Genomic DNA, 27,961 nt, shown 5'->3' on the forward strand with positions numbered 1-27,961 from the left:
CTATAAATCAACCAAGGATTATCTCATACCAGCATGGTGCATAAAAGAAAAATGAAAACTAAATGCAAAAGACGCTCCAAGATTGCACATATCGCATGAACGAAACGAATCCGAAAACATACTGATACTTGTTGAAAAAACAGGGGATGCCTTCCCAGCATCCCCAAGTTTAGACGCTTGAGTCTCCTTGAATATTTACTTGGGGTGCCTCGGGCATCCCCAAGCTTGAGCTCTTGCCTCTCTTCCTTCTTCTCACATCGAGACCTTCTCGATCATCGAACACTTCATCCACACAAAACTTCAACAGAAAACTCGGTAAGATCCATTAGTATAATAAAGCAAATCACTACTCTAAGTACTGTTGCAAACCAATTCATATTTTGTTTTTGCATTGTGTCTACTGTAATATAACTTTTTCATGGCTTAATCCACTAATATAAATTGATAGTTTCATCAAAACAAGTAAACTATGCATCAAAAACTGAATCTGTCTAAAACAGAACAGTCTGTAATAATCTGAACATTCACCATATTTAAGATATTTGAAAAATTCTACAAAAATTAGGAAAAATAAAAAATTTGTATAGGAAGTCAGTGCAAAAAGAATCAGAACCATTTGACGTTCCAGATAAAAATGTAAAATCGCGCACTACAGCCAAAGTTTCTGTCCTGCACCGTACAAACCATCAAGCAAATGTAAACATCCTAAAGGAAAATCTTGGCACATTATTTTTATTATACAATGGAATTGTACAAGGGGATAATTATTTTTATTGAAAATTTTCTGTAATCAAGATTCACAAAGTTTCCGTGAGCATGAACAAAGTTCAAGGCTAGCTCCCACTTCATCAATGCTTGTCTTTCTCACTTTCGATTTCCTTTTTGAAAAAAATTTGGGTTCCCCTCTTTATTTTTGTTGTTTTTAAACTATATAAAATCACTCAACAGGAATAAATGACTCTCTAAAACTTTCGGGTTGTCTCCCTGGCAGCGCTTTCTTTAAAGCCATTAAGCTAGGCATATAGTGCTCAAGTAATGAATCCACCCGGATCCCAAGGTATATCAAAGCCAATTTTAATTAGCAACGATTTGTAATTTAGTAGTGAGCACAAAGAAACATATATCAAGCAACCACGAAGTCTAACTCTCTTCCTATGCATCATCATGTCATAAAAGAACAATTCATGCACACAAAGTAAAGGCCAATGCATAGTATAAACAGTTTCTTGCAATTTTATCGTGCTGGAAACATAGAGAGGTGGAGATATAGTTCCTCTCTCATAATAATTGCAAGTAGGAGCAACAAACACATACATATTATATTCATCAAAATCATCATGTGCAACGGTAAAAGGCAACCCATCAATATAATCCTTAATAAAAGCAAATTTCTCTGATATAGTGTAATCGGGAGAATTCAAAAAGATAATAGGACTATCATGCGTGGGTGCAATAGCAACAATTTCATGTTTAACATAAGGAACTATAGCAAGTTCATCTCCATAAGCATAATTCGTATTGGCATCTTGGCCACAAGCATCATCAAAAAGGGATATTTCAAAAGAACCCAAGGGATCATAACAGTCATCATAGCAATCATCCTTGGGTAAGCACGAAGGGAAATTAAACAATGTATGAGTTGAAGAGTTACTCTCATTAGAAGGTGGGCATGGGTGATCAATCCGCTCTTCCTCCTTTTGTTCTTCGCTCTCTTCCTCATCTTTTTCATCCAATGAGCTCACAGTTTCATCAATTTCTTCTTCCATAGACTCCTGCAAAATATTAGTCTCTTCTTGGACAGCGGAGTATTCCTCAATATATATTTAACATAGGCATTAGAAGCATAATTCTCATAACAATATTTAAATATAGCAAAATTTTCAGATTTGTAAAGAGTAGCATCATACTTTTCAATCAAAGAATCAATTTCAAAAGCACCTTTAAAAGCAACAAATTCTTTAATTTGTTGAACATCATAGTAATTATAAACACCCTTAGCATATGAAGATAAGATTCCATTATCAATAAACTCACATTGATAGGGAAGGTGTTTCTTAGGGTTTTCAGAATAACAAGTAAAATCATATATTTCACATAAATTCCAAGCATAGCATTGCAAACGTTGAATTTGACTCCATAATAGTTTCCCTTTTTCAGATATACGGTGTCGCACATAACAAGCATGCTCATCTAAAGATTTTCCCTCAACTAAGCTAGTTGGGGTTTCGGCACGAGCACAAAGGGATCGAAGATGATCCAAGTAATAAGCTTCAGTAGTGTGATAGATTTTGAGTGGTTCTTCAACCATTGGTTCAGTAGGCACAACTAATTTTTTTGGTATTTTGCGTTTCCTACCCATAACTAAAGATAGAAAACAACTAAGAACAGCAAATAAAAATTACTTAGTGATAAAGCAAACAAGCACACACGAGAATATTCACCCCACGCTATTGCTCCCCGGCAACGGCGCCAGAAAAAGGTCTTGATAACCCACAAGTATAGGGGATCGCAACAGTTTTCGATAAGTAAGAGTGTCGAACCCAACGAGGAGCTAAAGGTAGAACAAATATTCCCTCAAGTTCTATCGACCACCGATACAACTCTACGCACGCTTGATGTTCGCTTTACCTAGAACAAGTATGAAACTAGAAGTACTTTGTAGGTGTTGTTGGATAGGTTTGCAAGATAATAAAGAGTATGTAAATAAAAAGTAGGGGCTGTTTAAGTACAATAAAGTAAATATAGCGAGTGTGGAAAAGTGGTGGTAGGAGTTGTGAAATTGCCCCTAAGCAATTGACTACTTTACTAGACCGATAGCAAGTATTATGTGGGAGAGGCCACTGCTAGCATGTCATCCTGACTTGGAATTCTATGCGCTTATGATTGGAACTATTAGCAAGCATCCGCAACTACTAATGTTCATTAAGGTAAAACCCAACCATAGCATTAAGATATATTGATCCCCCTTCAATCCCGTATGCATCAATTTCTATGCTAGGTTGAAGCTTCTGTCACTCTTGCCCTCCAATACATAGTCCTATCAACATACAACTAACCCTAGGGTGTGATCCACGCGCGCAATCATATGATGGGTACCAAAGGACAGCAACATAACCACAAGCAAATTAAATCAATCATAGCAATTCATCAACCACCGATAGGACAACGAAAATCTACTCAGACATCATAGGATGGCAACACATCATTGGATAATAATATGAAGCATAAAGCACCATGTTCAAGTAGAGGGTACAGCGGGTTGCGGGAGAGTGGACCGTTGTAGATAGAGGGGGAAGGTGATGGAGATGTTGGTGAAGATGGGGGAGGTGTTGGTGTAGATCGCGATGATGATGATGATGGCCACGGCAGCGTTCCGGCGCCACCGGAAGAGAAGGGGAGAGGGGCCCCTTCGTCTTCTTCTTCCTTGACCTCCTCCCTAGATGGGAGAAGGGTTTCCCCTCTGGTCCTTGGCCTCCATGGCATGGGAGGGGCGAGAGCCCCTCCGAGATTGGATCTGTCTCTCTATCTCTCTCTGTTTCCGTGTTCTCAGATTATTCCCTTTCACCGTTTTTTATATTCCCGGAGATCCGTAACTCCGGTTGGGCTGAAATTTTGACACGATCTCTATCCGGAAATTAGCTTTCTTGCGGCGAAAGAAGGGCTCCAACCGCCTTACGGGGTGGCCACGAGGGTCACGGACGCGCCCCCCTACCTCGTGCCCCCCTCGGGCACCGTCTCGCGATGATACCACTTCCCAAAATTCATAAATATTCCAAAATAAATCTCCATCAGTTTTTATTCCGTTTGGACTCCGTTTGATATGGGTTTTCTGTGAAACAAAAAACATGCAACAAACAGGAACTGGCACTGGGCACTGGATCAATATGTTAGTCCCAAAAATAGTATAAAAAGTTGCCAAAAGTATATGAAAGTTGTAGAATATTGGCATGGAACAATCAAAAATTATAGATACAACGGAGACGTATCAGCAGGCAACCATGTGGAGTTTTCTGAACAACCCCACTATTTTCTTTGGGTAACTAGACACACACACCCATAGTCATGTGCCTCATATGGAGAGCTATGACACCTCATATCTCCAACTATGACACCTGAGAAAAAAGGGTTCTTCATACACAAGTTCTTTTTGGGAGGGCTTCATAGGAAAACTTAATCATGTAAGAAAACTATATCCCGTTGACCAGCTCCACCCCTCCCCTCTAGGATCATTCTCACACCAAAGGGATCCCACCCCGAGGAGAAGAAATTCTTGGTGAATGTTTGTGACACAAACGTAATTGAAAGGTATCTAAAACCTTTAAATATTGGCCAAAATATGGTCTTGGTGATGTTTCTGGTCATGAGGATTGGGCAACTGGATACATGATTTTAGGCAACTGTATGGTTGATTGTGGGCAACTATGTTATCTTTCATGTACTGTGCATAAAAAAATAAGAAAGTGCCCTAGCAAAAACAAGCAATTGTCCTAGTAAAACCAAGCAAATCCCCTAGCATCTACTTTAGGCAGAGGGAAAATGTATTAGCAACTTGAAAGCCTTTTATGGACAAATATTCGATCTAACCCCCCCCCCCCCTCTCATCCCCCTTCTCGTATGTTGTAACAGAAGATCAAAGAAACTCAATTACAAACAAACACAAAAAAAGTGATAAACTGTTCTAGCAGAAACAAGCAGATGTCCCTAGCACTACTACTTAGATTGTCTATTCTAGGCAGAAAAAACATATGAGCAAGTTAAATAACCTTCGTGGACAATTATCCTACCCCGCCCCTCCCCCATGTAACTTCTCATCTGTTCTATCAAAAAATCCAAACAACTCAACTACCAAAGGACACAAAATGCAAAATTGTACTAGCAAAAAAAACAAAGCAACCACCCTAGAAAAAAGAAGTCATTTTCCTAGCGAAACCAAGCAACTCGCCTAGCATCTACTTTAGGTAGAGGAAAAACTGTATGAGCAACATGAATAGCCTTTTATGGACAAATATCACATCTACTTCCCCCTCCCTCTCATCCACCTTCTTGCATGTTGTAGTAGAAGATCAAAGCAACTCAATTGCAAAGAAACGCAAAAGGTGGGAAACTGTTCTAGTAGGAACAAACAGATGTTTGTAGCGTTACTACTTAGATTGTCTATTTTAGGCAAAAATATATATGAGCAAGTTGAATAACCTTCATGGACAACTATCCTACCCCGCCCCTCCCCCGTGTAACTTCTCATCTGTTCTAGCAAAAAATCTAAACAACTCAACTACAAAAGGACACCAAATGCAAAATTGTTCTAGCAAAAAAACAAAGCAACCGGCCTAGGAAAAACAAGCAATTGTCCTAGCAAAACCTAGAAACTCCCCTAGCATCTACTTTAGGCAGAGGAAAAATGTATGAGCAACTTGAATAGCCTTTTATGGACAACTATTCGATCTACTCCCCCCCCCCCCTCTCGTCCACCTTCTCGTATGTTCTAGCAGAAGTACAAAGGAACTCAATTACAAAGAAACACAAAAAAGTGGGAAACTGTTGTAGCAGAAACAAGCAGATGTCCCTAGCATTACTACTTAGATTGTCTATTTTAGGCAGAAAAAACATATGAGCAAAAACATATGAGCAAGTTGAATAACCTTTGTGGACAACTATCTTACCCCCCCCCCCCTACCCCATGTAATTTCTCATCTGTTCTAGCAAAAATCCAAACAACTCAAGTACAAAAGGACACAAAATGCAAAAATGTTCTAGCAAAAAAAAGCAACTGCCCTAGCAAAAATAAGCCATTTTCTAGCAAAACCAAGCAACTCCCCTAGCATCTACTTTAGGCAGAGGAAAAACGTATAAGCAACTTGAATAGCCTTTTATGGACAAATATTCGATCTACCCCCCCCCCCCCCCCCCCCCCCCCCCCCCCCCCCCCCCCCCCTCTCATCCACCTTCTCGTATGTTGTAGCAGAAGATCAAAGAAACGCAAAAGGTGGGAAACTTTTATAGTAGAAACAAGCAGATGTCCCTAGCATTACTACTTAGATTGTATATTTTAGGCAGAAAAAAAATGAGCAAGTTGAATAACCTTTGTGGACAACTATCTTACCATGTCGCTCCCCCATGTAACTTCTCATCTGTTCTGGCAAAAATCCAAACAACTCAACTACAAAAGAACACAAAATGCAAAACTGTTCTAGCAAAAAAATCCAAGCAACACTCGCAGCAAAACCAAGCAACTGCATTACAAAAAAGATGCAAAAAAATGTCCAGGACGAATCCGAGCAAATGCCCCAACAAATCTAAGCAACTGTGTTACACACACAAAATGCAACTCTTATAACGAAATCCAAGCAACTACTCTGACCCCCACAATGAAAAGTCGTGTTGTGAATCCAACGCTACCCACCTCCTGTGAAAAATCCAAGCAGAATGTACGATAGACTTACACTTGTACATGTTGATTTGTTCTGCCCACCAAGTTCCTTGCAACATGATCCTTCTAAACAAACGATATACATGCTATTTTCTGTACAATTATATCTAGAAGATAACTTATTTGGAAACTTAGAAAGTTTGTTATAAATCAAACTGTGTGATGATCCACGTAGTTGCATTCATTTGATGCATGTTTTGACTGGGTTTTTTGTTTAGGATCACAAATATATGATCAGTGTCATTTCAACATACAAAGCTGATTGCATGAAGAACCTCGTGTGTATGCAACATACAGGAGGGAGATCAACAAAACAAAAGAGATGGTGGACAATTATAGATGGTTATCAATTGGATCCGATCTGCGCACGTACGAAACATACATCCTCCAAGTATCATCTGATTCGTGAGCAACTCTAACCCCAGCCGAAAGCAACTGCTTGGCCTGCCTCCACTCATTAATCTCTCCTCCCTCGTCGGCTATGACTTTTTTTAGCAACTCTTACATTCGTATTGAGATACTACTAGTCTGGTGAATACAACTTCTGTAGAGTTTACCTCTTCAGCAGCAAGCCAGCCGTGTTCATCTACTAGAAGAACGCAGCAGGCCGAGAGCTTCGGGTGCGTCCTAGTGGACATGCACATGGACTCGTTCGCCCCGACCAGCAACTCGGCGTCGCAGATGTCGCTCCATCCATTGAGCTCCGTCCAGGACCCTCAACTTGAAGGACCACGCCCGCCGGTGGTGCCACCCTTCCGTTATCTCCATGGAATCCTTAAGCACAACATCAGTGCCCGTCTAGTGGAGAGAGGTAGAACGGGTTGGCGACCTGCGTCAGAGGGGAGCACGCCCTGCTGGGCGCGGTGTGGATCCCCATGAGTAGGCAGGAGGAAGGGGTGGTCGGGCGCGTGCCGGCAGTGGGGCTGCGGCCGCATCTCAGGAAGGAGGCGCGGGGCGGCAGCCACATCGGGAGGAGGCGTGGGGCGGTTGGTGGTGGGACGACGAGTAGGAGGTGGATGAGTGGATAGGGTGCGGGAGTTGGACGACACGTATGATTTTTTGTCGGTAGCGCGTGTGCTCGCGGCGACTAAATCGTGCAGCTGGATACCACGATTCTTGAAATGTATCTTGACGCATCTCTATGCCACAAACTTGAAAGGTATCTAAAACCTTTACATATTGGTCAAATTATGGTCTTGATAATGTTTTTGTTCATGAGGATTGGGCAACTGGATGCATGGTTTTAGCAACTGCATAGTTAATTATGCGCAACTGCAAACATGGTTTTAGACAACTATACGGTTGATTGTGGGTAACTGGATACATGGTTTAGGCAATAGTATGGTTGATCGTAGGAAACTATGTCACCTAAAAAGGGATAAAAGAACATGCACATGTTCATTTTTTGAGGGGTCACAAATAAACTTACTCCCCTAAAAACACTTCATGGTTTTAGTCTACTTTTACAGAAGCGTAAGACAACTAAACATATGCTAGTTGTGTAAACTCCATGACAATCCTTGTGTAGAAAAATGTAAGAAGGAATGGTACAATTACTAGAGCAATATATATGATTTTAGACGGAAAAGGAATCATAGATTGAAAAGGTCCCAACACGTCAGGTGCTCAAGGCCAGCTGAATCATAGGTTGAAAAGGTCCCAACACGTCAGGTGCTCAAGGTCAGCTTCTCTCTCTAGCAATAATGTAAGCAGTAATCTACAAGCACACTTACGCATCAAGCACACATCAATCACGCACAACACGTATGGATCAACCCACACATGTGCACATCAAGCACGCGGCTCCGGTTGATGCTGATGGCTGTGGGGTTCGTCAACGACTGCGCTGTCGGAGAGATAGTGGACGGCGGCGAGCAGACCCAGAAGTGCGTCTTGAGATGCAGAGCTTCTACACCCACCCAAACTGCACCCCGCATGCCACGGATGCAACACGGAGAGGCGTCTTGCGAGGGGTTGGCGGGGAATTCGAGGACGTGCTCGTTAGCCGCGACGGCGAGCCAGGGGTGGTCCGTCGTAGATCTGGGAGCGCCGCCGCCTCAACTGCTCGATCTGCAATCCCCAGAGGGGATGGAGAGAAGGTGAGGGGAGGGGGGATGCTGTGGGCGGCGGCTGAGTAGGGAGACGGGGTGGTGGCTGAGCAGGGAGACGGTGGCGGTGGCGGCGCATCGGGAGATAGGCACGCGACGCATCTAGAGAAAAAGAGCGAGAGATGAAAGAGGCGGCCGCATCGGGAGACCGAAGGAGAGGAAGTGGGTGGTGGTTTCAGACCGTACGACACCTGACGCCCCCGATTTGGAACCGACGGCTCCATCGAACGGCTCTCGCGCGTGCACTCGCGACGTCCATTGGGCTGCACGATTGAGTATTTAGGAAAAGTCAAAATCTCCTTTTCGATATTTCAGTCGTGCCAGTAATTTCACCAAAGAAAAGTTCAGACCCAAAGCTTCTTAACCAAGGACGGAAGATATTTACCTTCATTAGGGCATCTTCAAGACGGATTCGCAAATTGCTCGCAGCTGTTCGGACCGTACTGTCCGGACTGCAAAACCCATTCAACATGGACCTATAACGCTCTGTGACATGGTCCGGACGCGTTTTCTCCCGTAAATTGAAAATAAAGTGGGAGAGGTTTGCAGGAGTCCGGACAGTAGATAGGTAGGGCTCTAACACCCCTGACCCACCTACTCCCCTCTCCCGATCTTATTTTTTTTCACTCTGCTCCTTCTTGTCTTACTTTGCATCTGCATCCTCCATCTCCGTCGTTGCCGCTGCATATCTTGGGCCGCCACAGAGGCATTGCCGGGCGTCCGCAACTAGCACCTACGCGCCCGCTCGCCTATACGACGGAGTTGTCCACCCTGGAGTCATTTGTATCCAGGTACACTCCGTCCCCCTGTCGATGAAGTCCATGGCGGACACCATGCCCAGCAGGTGTTCGGTCAAATGCCATTGAGCTTATTTTCAAATGGCGTGTCATTTTTTAGAGTACGAAGGATGGTGAGCTACTTGGCGACGGAGGATGAGTTGTTATGCGGTGCGTGGTTGGCTGTATCTGCGGATTTCGTAGGCAGGAGCAGATGTGAGGCCTTTTGGCAACAAGTGCATGAAAAGTTTCACGCACGAAAGCACATTACGCCCAACGACATGTACATCATTCAACAACGCAACGTGACGTCGTTATCGTATCACTGGTACACTATCCAGACCAGTGTCACCAAGCTCGAGGTAAGGTGGCCATTGCATGCAACAGAGGACGAGATCGTAAGTTTTGCTTCCCTTTGCTCAACTTGTTGATTGATTCATTCACTCAATGTTGGTCTATTCATTATATGTAGCCCACATTGCCGTGGTGTACCACAGGACAGAGGGACGGCCATTTACGTGCACACACTGTTGGATGAAACTGAAGGGGGAGTATGAGTGGAACGACATGATCCGTTGATGAAAAACTTGTTGGACAACCGGAATCTAGTCGAATTTGAGACATTGTTGTACTAGACTTAATTTGCATGCTATATATGGATGTTTTGTGCTATTTTCTATATGAACTTTGATGAATATCGGTCGGTTTGCATGAATTTCTTCCAGTTTGTTTAAATGCGGGTTAAAATATATGCGAGCAGCGTTGGATGGCGGCCTCCCGCGCCCATGTTCGTGGACTGGACCCCCTGTCCGCGGACGGATGCGGGAGGAATTTTGTGGGTTGTTGTTGGAGATGCCCTTAGAGCATCTACCATCGTATTTGGTAAATCCGACCCCTCAAACGCCCACGGACGCGCCCGTGCCCACCCGTAGACATTGACCGGTCAAGCCTCAAATTCCCCTTCTCACAATCGAACACCTCAATTAGCATACCTCAAATCCATGCAAACTCATGCAACTACGTGAACGATTCATTGCACACATCATCTGGTTACTACATAACTAACATGCCATCAGACTATCAAAATTTGGCATGTTTGGCTATGGTGAAGAAGATCATCCACGACCGTCCTTGCGCTTCCCGGCGCCCTTGTCGTCCTTGCGGAAGTACTGGTCAAAAATGCAGTAGAGATCGAGACGGATCTTCTCGTCGCTGAAGCTGTCTGACCCGTTGCTGACCTCCTTCTCCTCCTTGGGTGGCAGTCCGGCCGTGGCATGGACCGCCCGTTTCTCGGGCGAGAGCACGCATGTTCCTCTATTGTTGCTTCTTTACAATGCGGTTGCGGATGGCTTCCTCCTCTGCGGCCGCCCGCATCGCCGCCTCGGCCGCCGCCATGTCGACAACAAGGCGGACCTCCGCCACCCTTATCCTCTCCTTCCCACAGCGGGCACACTGGTCCCGGTGGGACTCATACTCTGCCGGGCCGGTGATGGGGAAGGGGAGATTTGAAGGCTCCTGGGACCGCAATGATCCAGCCCAAGAGGATCCGAGCACCCGATGCGCCGACGCTATGGAGTCGCACCGGACAGATCATGTCGTCAACCAGACGTTGTACTCTCGGGACCGGCGGTGTGCAATGCGGACGACCATTGCCTCCTCCAACCCGCACAGACGACACCCCAGTCGACGGAAACGGACTGATCGGAGTCGGATCCGCTGCCCGCCATGCAAGAGAAGGCCGGAGATTGCAGGATGGGAGCTTAGGTGGTGGAGGGGAGTGAAGGGGAGTGGAGTGAAGTGGTTAGAGTTTTAGTCCGACGAGCGGATAGGGAGAAATATATATGGGGTCGGGTGGGTCAGCGTGGGCTGAGAATGACGTGGCAGACGCGTCCGGATGCCTCATACCAGCCTATATTTGGAATGAATATGAAAAGTGCCGATCAGGTCAAGCGTTTGAGACCCGTTTGAGGTTCTCGTTTGAATTGTATGTTCGTGACCTGTAAGTAACCGGGTCGTCTGCCTGAGCGTCTAAGACGGGTTCGGTCCGCCAGCTGTAGATGCTCTCTTGCGGAAAGGCTGTAGATGCTCTTAACTCCCCGACCTTGTCATGTGCTGATTTCGCGCCGAACGCTGCGCGGCGGCGTGATTGGATTTGCACAGGAGATCTCAAACGTCGTGTGATCTGATCTCTAACTGCTTTGGGTAGTCTGGGTATTTCCTTTACAAAGGTCAGATTCGTTATGGAAGACCTAATCACGCTGGAGGCTTAGCCTATATAAAGGCAGCCCTTTCCCTGTGTCCCCGTGGCCTCATCTTCGATTTGGGGATCTGGAGCTGGACTCCGGCTCGATCTACAAGGCGTTTTCGCATGCTCCTTGCCTTATTTCTTATTTTTCTCTTGGATTTTGTTGTTTGGAAGGACAATGTTGGATTTGTTCTCTTGTTTGTTCAATTTCGTAAATTTCTCAGTTTGATTGTTTGATCATGTCTCTTGATTATTCTCATAGATCTAAAATATATATTTCTTGTCTCCTTCTCTTTCATCTCAACATTATGTTGGTTCTAGATCTGCTCCCACACCTTTAAGCATGTTGACATCTTCTCTCTAGACAACATCATCCTCTTCCGTGCTCAAGGCGCCTCGGGCCATAATCGCTCGTCGCACCTTCAAGAACCTTTGAAGCATGTGGACATTCTCAAACCCTAATATTGGTTCAGATCTGTCAAGACCCCTAAAGTTGATGACAAAGAATTAAGGCAATGAAAGATGAAAAGATGAATCTGCAACAGATTTTAAGGTTAGAATTTGTTTTTGTTTACCACTTTTTTGCAATCTTATTGCGATCAAAATTCAAATCATAAGATTATAAAAGGCATTGAGTTAGTATCGAGTTTGTGAAGTCAACTCGATAAGATTATAAAAGGCATTGAGTTAGTATCGAGTTCAGATCTGTCAACTCAGTTGGTTTGTGATACTTATTGTATTCATAACCAAAATTTTGAACAAAGATACAAATTGAGCGTAGCTCAGATGGTTGGGTTCTTTGTGTTGGAACATCCACTAGGATTCAAGTCTTAGATTTGACATTGGTGCTCGCATTTTTCTAGATTTATTTAGCAGAAAAAAAATCTGTGTGAGAAGACGTTTCCGTCGACTACGAAGATTATGTGAGTATCTACATTATTACTATGTTAAAACAAGTGTTATAAACATTAAAAAGATCTAAAAGTTCAAATTAGTCTTAGCCTTGACTATTATTTTAGTTAACACTAAATTGTACAGCTTATTTTTTTAATGTGTTTAGTTATACTTCCTTCGTCCTGGTTTACTAGTTCTCCTTGTAATTTGGGTCAAACTTTGACCTTTAATTTAACTATCCAAATAAGTTAAATACCCTAAAATATTATCATTGGAAACCTCTTTCAAATATGAATCCAGTAATATAAGTTTTGTGACATACAACTTATAATTTGGTAGTCAAATTTATGGTTAAAGTTGGGCACAAAATACGAAAGGGGCCAATAAACCCGGACCGAGGTAGTACTTACTAATGTACACTTATATTGTTCCTCTCAATTTATGTGCCATGTTCTATTTTATATTATGAGTAGGTTAGACTAGTCTAATTGTTGACCTCGTTTTTGGTTATCCATAGCTTAGTTTTCTTAATTGTGCTTACTAATACTACAATTTGATCATTTAATGTGGCATATTCTATTTTACAATACACCTTATATTTAGCTTTCCACATGCACTTGCATTATTAACATTAGCCTATGCAATTTAAATTTGATGTTAATAGGTTTGTTTTTAGTATTGTATAAGGATGCGCAATGGCGAAGTCCTCCCCATTTGTGCATCCTGGGTTCGAACCAGCCTCTCTACATTGCACTTCGCAGGGGTAAGGCTAGATTCCTATAATCCCTCCCCATACCCCATCTTGTGTGGGAGCTTCTATGCACTGGGTCTGTCCTTTTTTTTAGTACTGTAGTTGTTGATAGTTTGTCTATGATGCACTGTTATTTTGACTATGTCTTCGAAAAACATAATCTAGTGGTATATATTTGGAGCATATTGCATATGTTTTGTTGGTCAAATCAATTATCAAAGTTAGAGCTAGATCACAAGGTTACATGCACCGAGGGAGTAATGCTTGGTTAAAGCCTTGTCTTAGTAATACTAAGTACACCTTATATTATTATTATTTTGGAACAGATAAGTACATAATTATTTGTAATGTAACAATGATATATTCCCTTCATCCTAAAATAAGTGACTCAACTTTGTACTAAAGGGGGTAACACTCATCCATCAATGCATCTAAAAAGTAAGTCACGAGGGCCATGTGGGTAGCTATTGGATGCCCTTACGGGAAACTGAAAATAACATACTCATTTGTGCCTCAAGGAGTTTGCGTTAGAGTAGATGGTAGTTTAAAGTAGGAGATGCTTAAAGCTTGCCTGCAGTCGGTCACTAAGTTTGGGATCTAACTTGCATATTCTTATAGGTTTTTGAGCGTCTGCTTCCTAAGTATAGCTACGTACGTATGATAGATACATAGCTCCTATCCCTGGTGATTGAACTATTACTGCACTGTGCATGTATAATATAATTCACAACAACAAAATAATACTTTATTTCTTCACTGAGCTCAACTATTTTCTACAGAGAGCTTTTGGCAACACTATTCATTTTACTCAACACCGTTGTCATCAATTTGTCCTATCGCAGAAATCCCTGACAATGTCAGCAAGCCAACGGGGAAGAATGCCAATGCTCCTTCAGAATCTCCACGGCATGATCAACGGCATATATTATCATCTTCTTCACCTGCACCAAATAGAAGGTAAGATTGTCAGTAATGGTTCATGGTTATCGATGTAAATTATTTACAAGTAAAATTAGTCAAGATGCATCGGAAAAGATAATGTGTGTTCTTTGTTGCAACATACATCAAAATTCAACTCGTATGGTCAGCACTAAATTCCGGCCCAACTAAAAGCCCACCTGAAACAGTACCACTCTGGTACAGATGCCCTAATCCACGCTTACGTCTCCGGAAATTACATCTCTTTGCAAAGGTCACCCCAAAATGCATTAGTGCCAACACGTGGTGGGTTTTCTCTACACAAATTTACAGGGGTTTTCTTTGCCATCGGAACAGAAAAGGCATGTTGTCCTTAAATGTTTTCACTTTGCATTTCCTAGGACGTGTTTGATAGTCTGCATACAGCCCAGGCCTTGGTAGCCTGCATACAGCCCAGGCCCACTGGATGCAGCTTTTTTGGTTATACGCAAACACAGTTGGGCCTGCACGACACGATTCTTAAAGTACCGTTTTGCCTGTATGGTTGGAAAACGCTCAAATTAACAGTTTTCAGCCAGGCCCGAGCGATGCTCTCAAAACCCACGTGGGTGGCTCTTGAGGACACATGCAAGTGGTTTGCAGGTATTTTCCTCTAATCACCTTTTAATCTCCTTCATCGCCTCTACATAATCATGCTTCGATTCAAGAAAAGTTATACACGAAAAATATGCGTCTCGATGTTCTGATTCCATTCAAGCGATCATACTTCCATTCATGTATTGAATTTCATGTTCATATTTGAATCCTTTTTGACGAAAATTTTGACATTCATGGCAAATGGTTGACCGTTTGAAGTTTCCTTTGACTAGTAGCTTAACCTCGTCTGACACAACTTTCGTGTTGTGGGTTTTCTGTTTCACAAATCATAGATGAGTAGATCTACATATGACCAGTGTACTGTAATCAATTCCTAATAGCAACTTCAACGTGCCAACCCAAACGGAAATGCGCTTTGTCCGCTTTTCATCGGTTTGGGTCGGCCAGGCGGACGCCCATGTCCGCTTCCACGTTTGGGTCGGCACATGCCCAACGCTGACCTAACCCATTTTGACGGTGCGCGAAAGAAAAAGAATACAAATATTTTGAAAATAAAAACAAACATTAATTAAACATTAAGGCCGGCCACGAAGGCCGGCAAGAGTCCAAGCGTCCACATTACATTAATTAAGCATTAAAAAAACTAAACTACGAGGCAGCGCACTGCCCTAGGCATCCTCGTCATCGTTTGGGCCAGTGAGGTTGATCAGCATCGACGCAGGGCCGGCCCAGGGGACCGCCGTGTTCCAGACAAGGCGATGTCGGGTGCGGGCTATGCCACCGCGGGCTGGGCCTGGCTCGCCTCCTCCGTCTCGCACTGCTCCTCCTCGGCGTCGCGCTCCAACTGCTCGAGGTACTCGCCCTCGTGGCGCTCCTCGGCCAGCCGTCGCTTGCGCCATTGCTCAAGGTACGCCTTCTCCTGCGCCGACGTCGCCCCCATCCAGATCAGCAGGGTGCTCGCCCCCATCTAGATCAGCAAGGTGCTCACCCACTCGCACACTTCTCCCGTCCAGGAGTAGCGCTCTATGAGGGTAGGCTCCGGCTCGGCCTTGACTTGGGACGACAGGGCTAGCGGCGGGCGCCATGGCCTCCGCCATGCGTGCCTGGTATGCCGCCTCCTCCTCGTATGCCCCCCTGCGCCGCTCATCCTCCTCACTCTCCTGGAGGACAGCCGCCATGGTCGCGAACGACGATGGGCGGTGGCGAGGAGCTACGGGAGACTTCGCGAACGCCGCACTGCCTGGCCTCCTCGTGCTCGAAGGCGAACCAATGCGCTCAATAGAGCGAGTCGACGTCGTAGGCGAAGTCACGGCGCTGCTCCGCCGTCACCAGTGCCCGCTGGCGCCGCACCTCCTCCTCGTGCGCTCTTGCCGATCGCGACGCTACCGGCACTGGGATCCTCTCCGAATCCAAGTGACAGTCGTGCGGCAGGGTGATGTCGGGGTAGGGAGAGGGACGCGGTGCTGCCAGTGCCACACCGCCTAGTGCACTAGCACGCTCATGCGCTGCCTCGACCGGCGAAAATACGCCGACGAGGGGAGGGGTGGCGAGGGCCTTGCCCTTGGCTTTGCCATTGCCAAAGAAGAAGCCCATCGTGTCGGTGGCTAGGGTTGTCGTCGCTGAGGGAGCAGAGGGTGGCAAGATGGGTCGGCGCGGACACAAAGTGGACGCGTTTTGGGTTTGGATCGGCGCGTTGAGCCTCCACTTTTGTCCGTGCAGACCCAAACGAACGATTTGGGTCGCTGCGTTGGAGTTGCTCTAATCTCCTTCATACGTAATCTTGTTCACCACTTTCCTTCTAATCTACACAACTGTGTAGCGAGTCAATATAAGTTGTACATGAAGATGCATGGCGACGTTGTGGTTCCATTCAAACAATTGGTTCGTTCGTAGTGTAGATATTCAATTTCATGTTTATGTTTGAAGTTATTTTGGATGAATTTTGATAAATTCACCATGTACTGTTCACCATTTGAGTTTTCCTTTGACGGTATTGAGGGATTGAAGAACTGCCATGGCCATGCTATAGTAACGACCAGCCACCTGGTACCTTGTCAGAGTGGTCGTGGAGGCAATCCATGGTGGCGTGCTCCCTATGATCAGCAGTTGCGTGCGCCGTAGCCAGCGTCGTCGCCGACCTTCTTGTGGCACGCGGGAAGCTTCGATGACATCTCGCCGCCAGTCTTGTTCTGCAGTTAGGTGTGGCTGTCGGCGTCGGTTTGTTTGGCTTTAGTTGCGACGCCGTGGTGGGCCTTGTGCCTAACCTCTGCTGGTACACCGGTGTCGACCAGTAGTCGTGCCTGTGGTTCCCTCTGTCGTAGTCTACCTGCCTTGTCATAGTCGTCCTGCCTGTGATCGCCGAATGTGCGTGTGCGTTCTACTGTAATCTCTATGTTCATGTGTGCAACCAAATATTCGGGTGAAAATTGCTTTCATGATAACAAGACCCCATATGCAGGCAAAAAAACAACATGCATCGATCAAACAACATGCAAACATTGTGTTTTACCGTGTTTCCTCAACCAGTCTCCACATGGAAGTTCCAGCCGCCGGCCTTGGAGTGCATGGAGTTCCAGCCGTGAACGACGCGCATGGGAGACACTGACCAAACTAGAGAAATAAGAACCAAGCGCGCCCTGGGCTCCATTTTTATATCCGGTTGTATTTTACTTATCTTCAGTGCTTCCTCCGTTTCTAAATATAAATCTTTCTAGAGATTTTAATAGACTACATACAAATACATAGACATATTTTAGAGTGTAGACTCACTCATTTTGCTCCGTATGTAGTTTATGTTGAAATCTCTAAAAGACTTAAGGAACGGAAGGAGTAATAGACAGGGGTAATTACTTTGTATAACTTTACGGGGATTCCAAGCAGGGCCTTATACTTCGCATCTACTTCCTCCATTTCTAAATATATATTTTAATACAGACTATATACAAATGTATATAGACATATTTTAAAGTATAGATTTACTTATTTTGCTTCGTATGTAGTTTTTATTGGAATCTCTAAAAAGACTTATATTTAAGAACAGGAGGGAGTAGCACCCACACACAACGCAAATGTACTCACCGTGTAGTGCACCAGTGCACCTGTACTCCCTGTAATTAGTGATTACACACTGAACCGCACATGCGCACAAACCGTGCAGTAAACAAAAATAGAAAAAACGGAAGAGGAAAAAAACATAGAAAAATTAGAAGAAAGCAGGGGCCACATAAAAATTGAAAAACCAACACAGAAAACCCAACATAGACACCAATAACGACCCTGGCGAGCTCCAGATCTTCACTACGTAAGATCAATGTGGGGGAGGGAAGTAGTTGCAAGTGGAAGGCTTAATGTGAACCATTAGTTAGGAAGGTGATTTGAAGCTACACGGACTTTGATCCATTGTCTGAACAATCACGAAAATGCAAACCAAGACTTGTATGTGGCTTTTCAGGTCCGCAGCGAAATCCCAGGGCTGAAGCTGGGAGAATTTTTGATAGAGCGGTGAAATGCATCGAGATAGAAAAGAACACCAATGGCGAAAACACTCTGCTGGACCAACACTGAGACGAAAGCGGGAGCGAATGGATTAGAGAGCCCAATAGTTAAGACAAACAATTATGGCTGTGTAGATGCAGTATTTGATGTTTCACAAAACAAAGACAGAGGCTGTAAGAGAGACCTTGTCAGCGTTTAAGAGAGGAACGTGTTGAGAAAAGACACCTATCCGGAGAGGTGCAAATGAGAGCTGCGAAAGGAAATGCAATTCCAAGGAAATCCTTTGTTGTTATCTGGTCCTTGGGAGAAAGTGGACCTCATCAAGAGCCCCTCACCTACGGATCACTGAAATAGCCTTAGCTTTCCAAGCCAAGTGACCTTACTGTAGTGTAAGCAAGGCCAACGGGGAGAAGCTATAGCTTTGAGAGTTGCTGAATTAGTACCTGTTCACACAGAATGTTGATAAACATAGGGCGTGAATTAGGGGAAACATTGTTCTTCCGAATCCGAATGGACTAGCAAGAACAATATTTGCATGGATGCTTTGGGTGGATAAGTCACAAACTTGGCAACTCTTGTGCAATAGCTTTTCCCAAAACACGCCTACTTCAAATGATACATGTTTTATAGGGTTGAAAAGTAGACTCGACGACTACGTTTAGTAGTATGCCCCATTTTCACGTTGCAGTTCGAGGATGTTGTTTCAACAACAAAAGATCAAAGGCAAGTGTTTTTTCTTTTCTTTTCGAACTTATCATAAGTATTCAAAGCAATTCAATTATAACTTTGTTTCTGCAGGTTTGTTTCTTCAAGAACTAAAAAATGGTTGGCTTCCTCGACATGGCGCCTGAGTTTGATTAACAACAACGAAGATGAAAGGACGGCCATTCATCGAACTATAAGATAAACTCAAGTTAGCATTCACCTGATCACGGATTTGTTTGGCATGACTTCCTCTTATTGGCCCAACAATGGTTGGGGATGTGTCAACGATTGGTATTGTTAAGTTCCACCTCACTAGTCACCCACTGGTGGTCGAGTGACTAGGACCGCGACAGTGCACCATCGAGTCTGAAGATTGCAGGCACCATAAACATTTGACGTGATATTAATAATGCGTTGACTCTTCTTCAGTGGCGATCATGGGGAACCTAGCATAGGCCCCCCTCCCACCTTTTGTCCACTGAAGGGGAACTTAATGATGGAGTGATATGATCACCTTGCCGAGTCATAAGTTCACCAAATTCTAGACTAGTTCGTAGAACTCGTTAGCCACGCACTACAAGGGCTTCAACCATTAAGACTTTTATCATCCAGATTTTGCGGTAGTGGCCATGGAACTACGATCTTATGAGCATATCCTAAAAACTAAACAAATTAAGTTGGGAAACTGTGCAAAGTAAAGGGCCCGCAATGGCATGGCCCAACTAGTCCACAAAATTAAGTTAAGGTGGTTAGAGTGGATTCATAATAACTTTAGACTTGCAGCAATAAACAAGGTTGGATGAGAGCAAGCTATGAAATTTGTGTCGTAAACAACTACTCCCTCTGTTCATTAATATAAGACATTTTAGAGACTTGTATGATCAGTCTAAAACGTCATATATTGATGAACAAAGGGAGTACAAACAACACCTTATTGTAGCCTATTGTTAATGTCATTGTCCTAACTAGATCTTGAAATGTGCAAATTGGACTCCCGGGCCAGTGAGATTCATCATGCAAGATTGGGACTGCGCCGAGAACATCGCCTCGAGCAATTTAATGATGTGAGATGTACCTAAAACATGCCACTAAGCAAAACTCCGAGGAGAGATACACATATATATGGACTACATATTGAATATATATAACATAAGATAAACACATTGGGACTTCCCTCGGATCACATCACCAGTTTGAAAGGACCAACTCTGCCACATCATTGGCACAAAAATGGGTGGGTCATGACTTCATGCATGACAAAATTAAGTTGCATGATGTCATATTCAACCGGGAGAACGGCCGGAATTTTCTATTCAAGGGCCATATATATAATATCAAATAGCAAAACAAGTATACAGTTTTAGAATTAGAGTGCTCGTGATTGCTCGCAGGAATTGTTTTTTTTCTGTTTGATGATCGTGGATTTGGACATTGTGTTGGAGAAACTAAACGAGAACTTGGTGGTCATCAATTCATGAAAAATCAGACAGAAACAAATGAGAAGGGATTCGTGCTGTTCATCACCTTCAGAAATTATCTTCAAAAAGAACAAGGGTTGCAAAGAGTAGTTTACAGAAACCCTGAAGGAGAATCTGTTCGATGGTCATGGCTCTTGGACATTGTGTTGGAGAAACTAAAGGAGAACTTGATGGTCATCAAATCAGGAACAATCAGCCAAAAACAAAAGAGAAGGGATTCATGATGTTAATCACCTTCAGAAATTATCTTCAAAAAGACAAGGTTTACAACGAGTGGATTTTGAGGACTGGAGAAAGCACAAAACGGAAGGGTTATGTTATCAGTTCAGAAATCCTCGTCAGCAAAAAGAAGAGAGATGGCTTGCAGGAGTGATGTTGTCAACAGGTGTATATGTTGCAGTATGATTGTGCACAGAAAACAGGAAGTCTAGAAGTAGGCGAGAAGAAATTGTGGCATATTCTCTGTAGCAATCATAATATTTGAAGAGGTGCATAAAAGTTATTACAAATACAAATGCTTGTTTCTGCCCAAAAGGTGCCGGTTAGTCAAATTAATATACTGTCATCTCTTGTATTGCACGTGAATCCGATCTGTCTCCCTATAATATTCTACTCTAACTGCCATGTCATATTTTCATGGAACTGCCTTTTGCCCACAAAGCGCTGACAGTGGGCGCTAGGGATAAAATTCCTGGCCGGTTTGCAACCATCTGCTCAAATATAATCTCTATGGGTTCTTGCCTTTTTCAAATATAATGTAAGTACCTCTAAACTTGTTTGCTTTGGAAGCTAGGACTTTTAATATGGGCACACTTTTTTTTCTTTTTTTTAAGTGCATGTTTACGCGATTTGCATTGGACATTGTCTGAGCCTGCAAAGGAGTGCAATCCTATGATTTGAATTGTGTTCCCGCTTGATCCAAGGGCTACTGTCCAGAAGGTGATGTGGCTAATGAGGATTCATGATTGAGAGTCCGTTTGAGAATGAGGGAAGGGATATTTCAAGAGTTGGGAACTAAGACCGCATTAATTTTGTGGATCATGGGACGTTTTGAGAAGCGGATGCTAAAGTGGGCAAAAAATATCCGACTTCAATTGCAAGGAAAAAATACAAAATGGGACATGAAAAAGTATGATATCCATCTGTAGATCTGATTGCAACCTACCAATATGTCCGTGAGTCAAGTATAATAAGAAAGAGAAAAGCTACAACGATCTCGTTCCTGAAATGCATACCTAGATACAGTCCGATATAATAATCCTACAGATGCTGCACTTCTCTCCCCATCTCGTGACACCAACACGCATGAAGCTGCGGTAGTTAGTGTATAGAGTCAGGCCGGTAGGAATATGGCCAGGGTGGTGCTAGGTCCCAAGAGCAACAATCGCTTTGCCAGCAATGGCACAGAAGATGGGGGCACTGTAGGTCATGGTAATGACAGCAGAGGAACTTCACTGCAAGGGTTGCAACAGCAGCGGTGCTGGTGCCTTAAGTTCACTACAATACATGCACGGCTGCGACAGCACAAAGAGACAGAGACTGTGTCGGCAGCGACACTGCAAAGGCATGGGTCACGGCAGCCGTGGTAGCGTGAGGGTCACATCAGTGACTACATGTCAAGCCAACAAACACAGGAGGAAAGTTGATGCCAGGATGGATATAAAGGAGATGGTCGCCAGTGAGAAGGATGAAAAGATGAGGCAACACACAATCAGAAGGAGGTTAATTTATGATGTAATGTGGCAGATTTAATTAGTTATACCCTTGCATAAAAGGAAGTTAAAAGGAAGTAACACAACTTCTGTTACAATCCAAAGTTAGGTACCGAGCATGTTGCAGCTGGTCTCAACAAAAGAAGAGAAAAGAGCACACAGGAGCTCATCTTGCATTGTAATAATATATTAATTATAGTCCCAAGCTTAGCTTAATGCTGATTGAAATGCATATGTAATGCAGGATGGTTAAAATGGGTGCATTGAAAAAGTCTTAATTATGTTCATAAAAAAGGTCATACTTACCTCTAATTTATCTTCTTTTGCTCTGTGGTTCTTAGGAAGCACGCGGAATTGCTGAGTTAACTTAACACACTCCTGGACATTCTCAGGTGATACAAAATCTATAGCAATTTTCGTGCAAGACTGCAATGATAACAATAAAAATAATCAGGTACATAACATGCAAACTTAAATATTATTTCGCAGTTCTCCCCTATCTAGCACAGGTATGGAGTTCTGGCACTACTATGGTAAACTGAGAACATTTACCTTGAGATTCCGTACTTGATGAGGGCACCCAGCAGGTATAAAAACCGCCTCTCCAAGTTTTTGTACAAATGTCCAAGGCTCGATTCCTAAATGGGAGTACCAAAAATTCAAGAAAATACAAACCAGACACTGCAACCATTTGCAGTACAGAATTGGCAAAGTGTTACAAAAGCAGACAAACAGAACTCACCATGCTCCTCTTTAAGTCTCCTTTTATGTTCCTCAGTTAGATAGAATGTTTCATCATGTAGAGGGTTAAATGTCTGCAATCAAACATGGTGAAAGATGTTAAACATGATGGCAGCAAGTACAAGGTTGTTCATATCACACAATTACCAACCTTTTCAACTGGAGAACAATATATATGGCGAAATTCCTTGGAATGTTTACGAAGGTATGTTTCCAGTTTTGGAACATCCTCCCTCCTGAAAATATCCCATAAAGCACCTCCATCATCGTCCTTGCTGTAGTTAGGAGAGGATGTATGGTTTGAATCCAGACAGTTTTTATGACATGGATCACTTCCATCAATTGCAAAATTCCCACAACAGTCCTTTTCATCTTGTACCTCATGTCTTGCTTTCAAGTTTTTTATTGCATTTTCTTGTCTTTCAGAAGGGGCAACTTTTGCAGTATGCATCAAAACATTAACCTAACAATATCAAAGTTAACATAGAATAATTAAAGAGAAGCAAATCTCAGCAAGACTAGCACCAATCATGGTCCATGAAATTGAATGTTCTGCACTACAAGAAAATTAAGTTCTTTGAGGTAAGCAAGTGTGAAATTTTTCCTTTCATATGTACACAAGAGATAGGAATTTGCTTCCAAGGTATTTGTGCTTCTCAATTGCTAAGGGAGTACAGCTATTTACTTACTGCATCAGATATATCACAATGAAGTTTCGTAACAGAATCTCCTCTGCCAAGTTCCTGCGCATAGCCATAAGCTATGTATGACTTTGGGCCCATGTCAATCTTTAGAATGTCATCAGGAAGCAATGCGGAGACACTTAGCAAGCCAGATTTCAAATTTGTGTACGGTTGAAAGGGTAAAGAATTGATGTATTCCACTCCATGCGAAGGCAAAAGCTCTTCAAAATGATTTGAAGTAGGCCAGTCCTTCAATTTAAGCATTTCGGGCCATTCATTTTGATACACCCGACCATAATAGTATCCATTGAAGAAATCCTGTGTGCGTATCTCGACCTGGATTATTTAAACACAAAAGGTGAATTTCCTTTCTGGGTAATGAGAAATGAAAAACATATGATTACACTGATCAAGTCCGCATGAAACAGATTAATTCAACCCCCTCATCCATCCTAACAGAAATTTGTCTGAATATATATTCTCTTGGAACCTTCCACTTAAATTAAATTACATATTTCAGACAACTGTGATGAGTTATTCCTGAAATAACCAAAGAAAAGTGTACTTCAAGACAGTGAACACTTTCCAGCTAATGAGCTCATGGGACTGAACAAATTTTTTGGGTGACGGTGAACAAATTAATTGACACCAGGACCTTTTCGACATTCAGGAAGCTAATAATTGTATTAAAACCGATGGATATGTATAGAATGCTCATAATAATTACAGAAATTTGGTAAATGTGTAACACGATCAGTTACCAGATACCTTTGGAAAAAATTCTAGATCTTGACAACAAAGTGTTTTTTTACACCTGAATATCTTATGTATTTCGAATCAGTTGACAAACAAATACTCCCTCCGTATCAAAATATAAGTTTCAAAAAGCGTCTTATATTTTGATACCGAGGGAGTACAATATAAAGGTATTCAAGAAATAAAAAAAATCCTAGATATGGAATGTTTTTCACTAACCTCACAACAAGATAAACAATCAATACACTTCACATTTTTCATATCAGGGGTAGTACTAGCACCATGTACTTCAGACCACATATGTGGTGGCTCCCAGCTCAAATGTGGCATTTTCTGTAGTACCCCTTGCACAATAACAGGTTCTCCTTTAACCCAGTGACTCTGGAAGTGAGTTAGATCTTCTGCTTTCTCATTATCTGATTTTGGACAGTATAGGCAGTTATCCGTTGAATTATTTCTGGTGGCAGCATGTCTTGCATTTTCATGTTTAGTACAGCACGGGCATTCATGTGTATATCCGCTGACAATATCAGAAGGTTCTAGCTGCTTACTCAACTGTAGAGCATCGCTTTCAAGCTTATTTAACCAATCTTTTGGAAACATCTGTCTCAACTTAAGGGCATGATCACCACAACCACCAAGTTCAGGTGGGGGGCAATTAATAGTCCCATCAGTATTAGCACACCACTTGGTAGTCTTAGGCTGGCAACTGGACAAACCTGTTTGTATGTAGTTCATCAACTCAGGTGATGGATCACCACCATGCATATAGTCGATTCCTCTATTAGGATAAGATACCAGCTCTTCCCGACAAGAGCCCTTTAGATTATTTTCACGAAGCTCCTTACAGCACGCAATGCATAATTCATATGAGCAGTTTGGACAGCTTCTATGCAGATCAAAGATCGAAGTTCTGCAATTGTCACTAGACAAAATAGAAAAGAAATCATAACTACAAAGTAGGAGTAAAAAATAATAACAGGAAGTAAAAAAAAAATCCAAAGTTGGATGAATGGAGCACTCAGTACCAGAACATCCTCTCATCATTCCGGCAGTCAGCCTGTTCAACACTCAGTTCAGACAATTCCAACCCTGTTTGGCAGAAAACAGGGTAAGTACTAACGATTAGTTGCAAGGCTACTCTGTTTAGTTTTCACATGTTCTGGAGAATCTAGTTTACCTTGAATTTTGGCCTCGATTTTTGTCTCAACCATCTGATCCCTGTTCAGGTCACTCAAACAAGGCACCAGATAGTGCAACAGATATCTAGCATGTTTTACTTTAGTTTCACGAGCAATCTCATCAGCTCTTGCATCCAACGTATCTACCTTGTCTAATATGACCGATGTGCTATTAATCTCATTGGAACTTAGGAAGTTGTTATCATTTGCTTCGGTCTGTGGCACCTCATTACAAACCCTGGTTGACTTTACACCTGAGGTGTTAGTCTTCTTTCTCTTCGTTACTGATCTACTGCCGTTGCGTTTCCTCAAAACTGAACTCTATTAAGGGGAAAAATACATATTTTAGACCTCAGCATATGGTGTCGATTTTCTTTTGTTGCAGCTGTTATGGTTTCACAAATCTGTAAGTATGTCAAAAACTGCAAACACTTGATAATAGATTTCCTTGTCACAATCCAACAACAATTTGTACTACAAGTCACAGCATTGTCAGTTGTCACAACAGAGAAGAATTATATAATTTAAAACAAGAAATCTTATGAATGTAACCTACAAATCTGAAGTGCTGATATGTGATATCATGCTGAACTGCTGATGCGTTTGCACAATCAGAAATAACTCAACAAGCAACAAGATCATCACCTTGGGTTCACCCTGCTCCTTGGCAGTGCACCGTTTACAATTGCAGATTCCACGGCAAGACGGGCAGCTGACTCTAACCTCGGCCAACGACAACTCCGGGTACCTGCAAACCCACAGGCCTCGCTGGTAACTCGGATGTCCATTCGTGCTAATAACCGAACAATACAAGCGGGGTGAGAAGAGAGATGTACATATCATCGATGCAGGGGCCGCAGTAAATCTTCTCGCGGCATTGCTTACACTTGGTCATCTGCTGCTTCATTGCCGCCTTGCACTGGTGGCACGACCTCCTCCCCTTGGCGCGGCCCGCGGCGCTGGTGCTCGGCGTCTCCGTTTCCTCGGGGACGGCGACGGGGCGGCCCCTCTTGGCCCCGTTTCCGCTGCGCCGCCTCTTGGGCACGGCGCTCCACGACGGGGACCCGGAGTCGGACGACTCCGGCGAGGCGCAGAGCTTGGCGACGCGCCGCCGCTTGGGCACGGCGCTAGACGACGGGGGCCCGGAGTCGGACGACGCCGGCGAGGCGAAGAGCGTGGCGACGCGCCGCTGCTTGCGCGGCCGCGACGAGCGCGGTCCCTTCCTCTTCGTCCCCCTCCTCTCCATCTCGACCCCCCAGTCCTCGTCCGCCCCCTCCTCCTCCACGAGCGGCGCGTCCTCGTCCTCGCGCTCGTTCTCCTCATCCTCGAAGACGTACTGCCAGCCGACGGTCCCCGCGGCCCGACGGCAACCCATCGCCCCCATGGCCGCCGCCGACGCCGACGCCGCGCGAGCCCAGGGACGATCAGGGCGAGCAACCCAGATTTGGGGATTCGATTTTGTTTCCAATCCGATCTCCCGGATTTAATACCTACGCCTATCCCCGTCGGGCGCAATCTGGCCGGGGCGGGCAGGGCCGCAGCCCGCAGGTGTTTTCGTCGGAGAGGAGTGAGGGGCGGAGGGAGTAGCGACCACGTGGAATGCGCGTACGGGGCGGCCCGATACGAGGCTCGCTCCTCCCCGCTGCTGCGGCCGCTGCTGGTTTTTGATTCGGTTTCCGGTGGGTTGGTCGCTCCTCGTGACTGGCGGGTGGGCGGGTGGGAGTTTTTAGCTGCGGTAAAGGTTTTTCTGTGTGGGAAAAATGTAGGGTAAATGTTACTGTCGTTTATTACCTGCTATATTTTTTTGTACATAAAAGCGTAATTACAGGTGCGTAACGAAGGTTCGTTCGCTACGGCATGGACCTGACTGACGTTGACGGACGTGACAGGTCGTGACTTGTGAGGCGTGCCGCACGACTTTCGACGGGTAGAAAGGTCCAACGGATCTTTTCTGTACAAAGTATATATAGGCCGGCCAGGCCAGGTATTGTTAGCTAAGACCTTGACGCGTTTTCTGTTTTTGACGGAGGTACCAGGTTACGGCCGTGTTGAAAGCATCTGCCCGGGATGACCAGACATGTTCGCAATCAGGGGACGATTCTTTGTTTGGCATAGATTACCCACAGTGAAAGTAATATATGTAGGTGATAACACCATACTTATCTAGGTAAAATAGATGATGTGGTATGTAATTAATGAAGAAAGAGAGACATGTGGTAATATAGGTAGTTATTGTAACATCACATATATCAAGAAAAGATGAGTTTACAACCTACTCCCTCCGATCTTTTTTACTCCGCACATTAGCTTTGTTTGAAGTCAAAGTTTGCTAAGTTTGACCAAATTTATATTAGAAAATATTAACATCTATAACATCTAATAAATATAATATGAAAATATATTCCGAGATGGATCTAATAATAAATGTATTGTTATGTGAATGTTAATAATTTTTTTATAAATTTGGTCAAAGTTGAATGAGATTGACTTCAGA

General features: G+C 43.7%; 1 protein-coding gene across 5 annotated transcripts; it reads right to left on the bottom strand.

Annotated features, from left to right (window-relative positions):
• Positions 1-13,864: 13,864 nt before the first annotated feature.
• On the bottom strand, positions 13,865-27,146 carry LOC125509257 (lysine-specific demethylase JMJ25-like). Of its 5 annotated transcripts, XR_007284018.1 has the most exons (13): positions 26,304-27,146; positions 26,113-26,215; positions 25,467-25,788; positions 25,315-25,378; positions 24,506-25,211; positions 23,537-23,866; positions 22,999-23,310; positions 22,849-22,921; positions 22,659-22,744; positions 22,413-22,532; positions 17,226-18,654; positions 16,767-17,105; positions 13,865-14,142 (listed from the first exon to the last, which is right to left on the bottom strand). XR_007284018.1 is itself a non-coding variant. In XM_048674187.1 (12 exons), the coding sequence occupies exons 1-11, from the start codon at positions 26,849-26,851 to the stop codon at positions 14,059-14,061; spliced, it is 2,748 nt and encodes a 915-aa protein (XP_048530144.1). In that variant the 5' UTR covers positions 26,852-27,146; the 3' UTR covers positions 13,865-14,020; position 14,058. The 5 variants fall into 5 exon arrangements, 3 of the variants coding, with proteins under 3 accessions (XP_048530144.1, XP_048530143.1, XP_048530145.1); XR_007284017.1 differs by having other exon boundaries at positions 16,767-18,654; XM_048674187.1 differs by lacking the exons at positions 16,767-17,105; positions 17,226-18,654 and having other exon boundaries at positions 13,865-14,020; positions 14,058-14,142.
• Positions 27,147-27,961: the final 815 nt, after the last annotated feature.

Source organism: Triticum urartu, chromosome 5 (assembly GCF_003073215.2).
Source record: "Triticum urartu cultivar G1812 chromosome 5, Tu2.1, whole genome shotgun sequence".
NCBI lineage: Eukaryota > Viridiplantae > Streptophyta > Magnoliopsida > Poales > Poaceae > Triticum > Triticum urartu.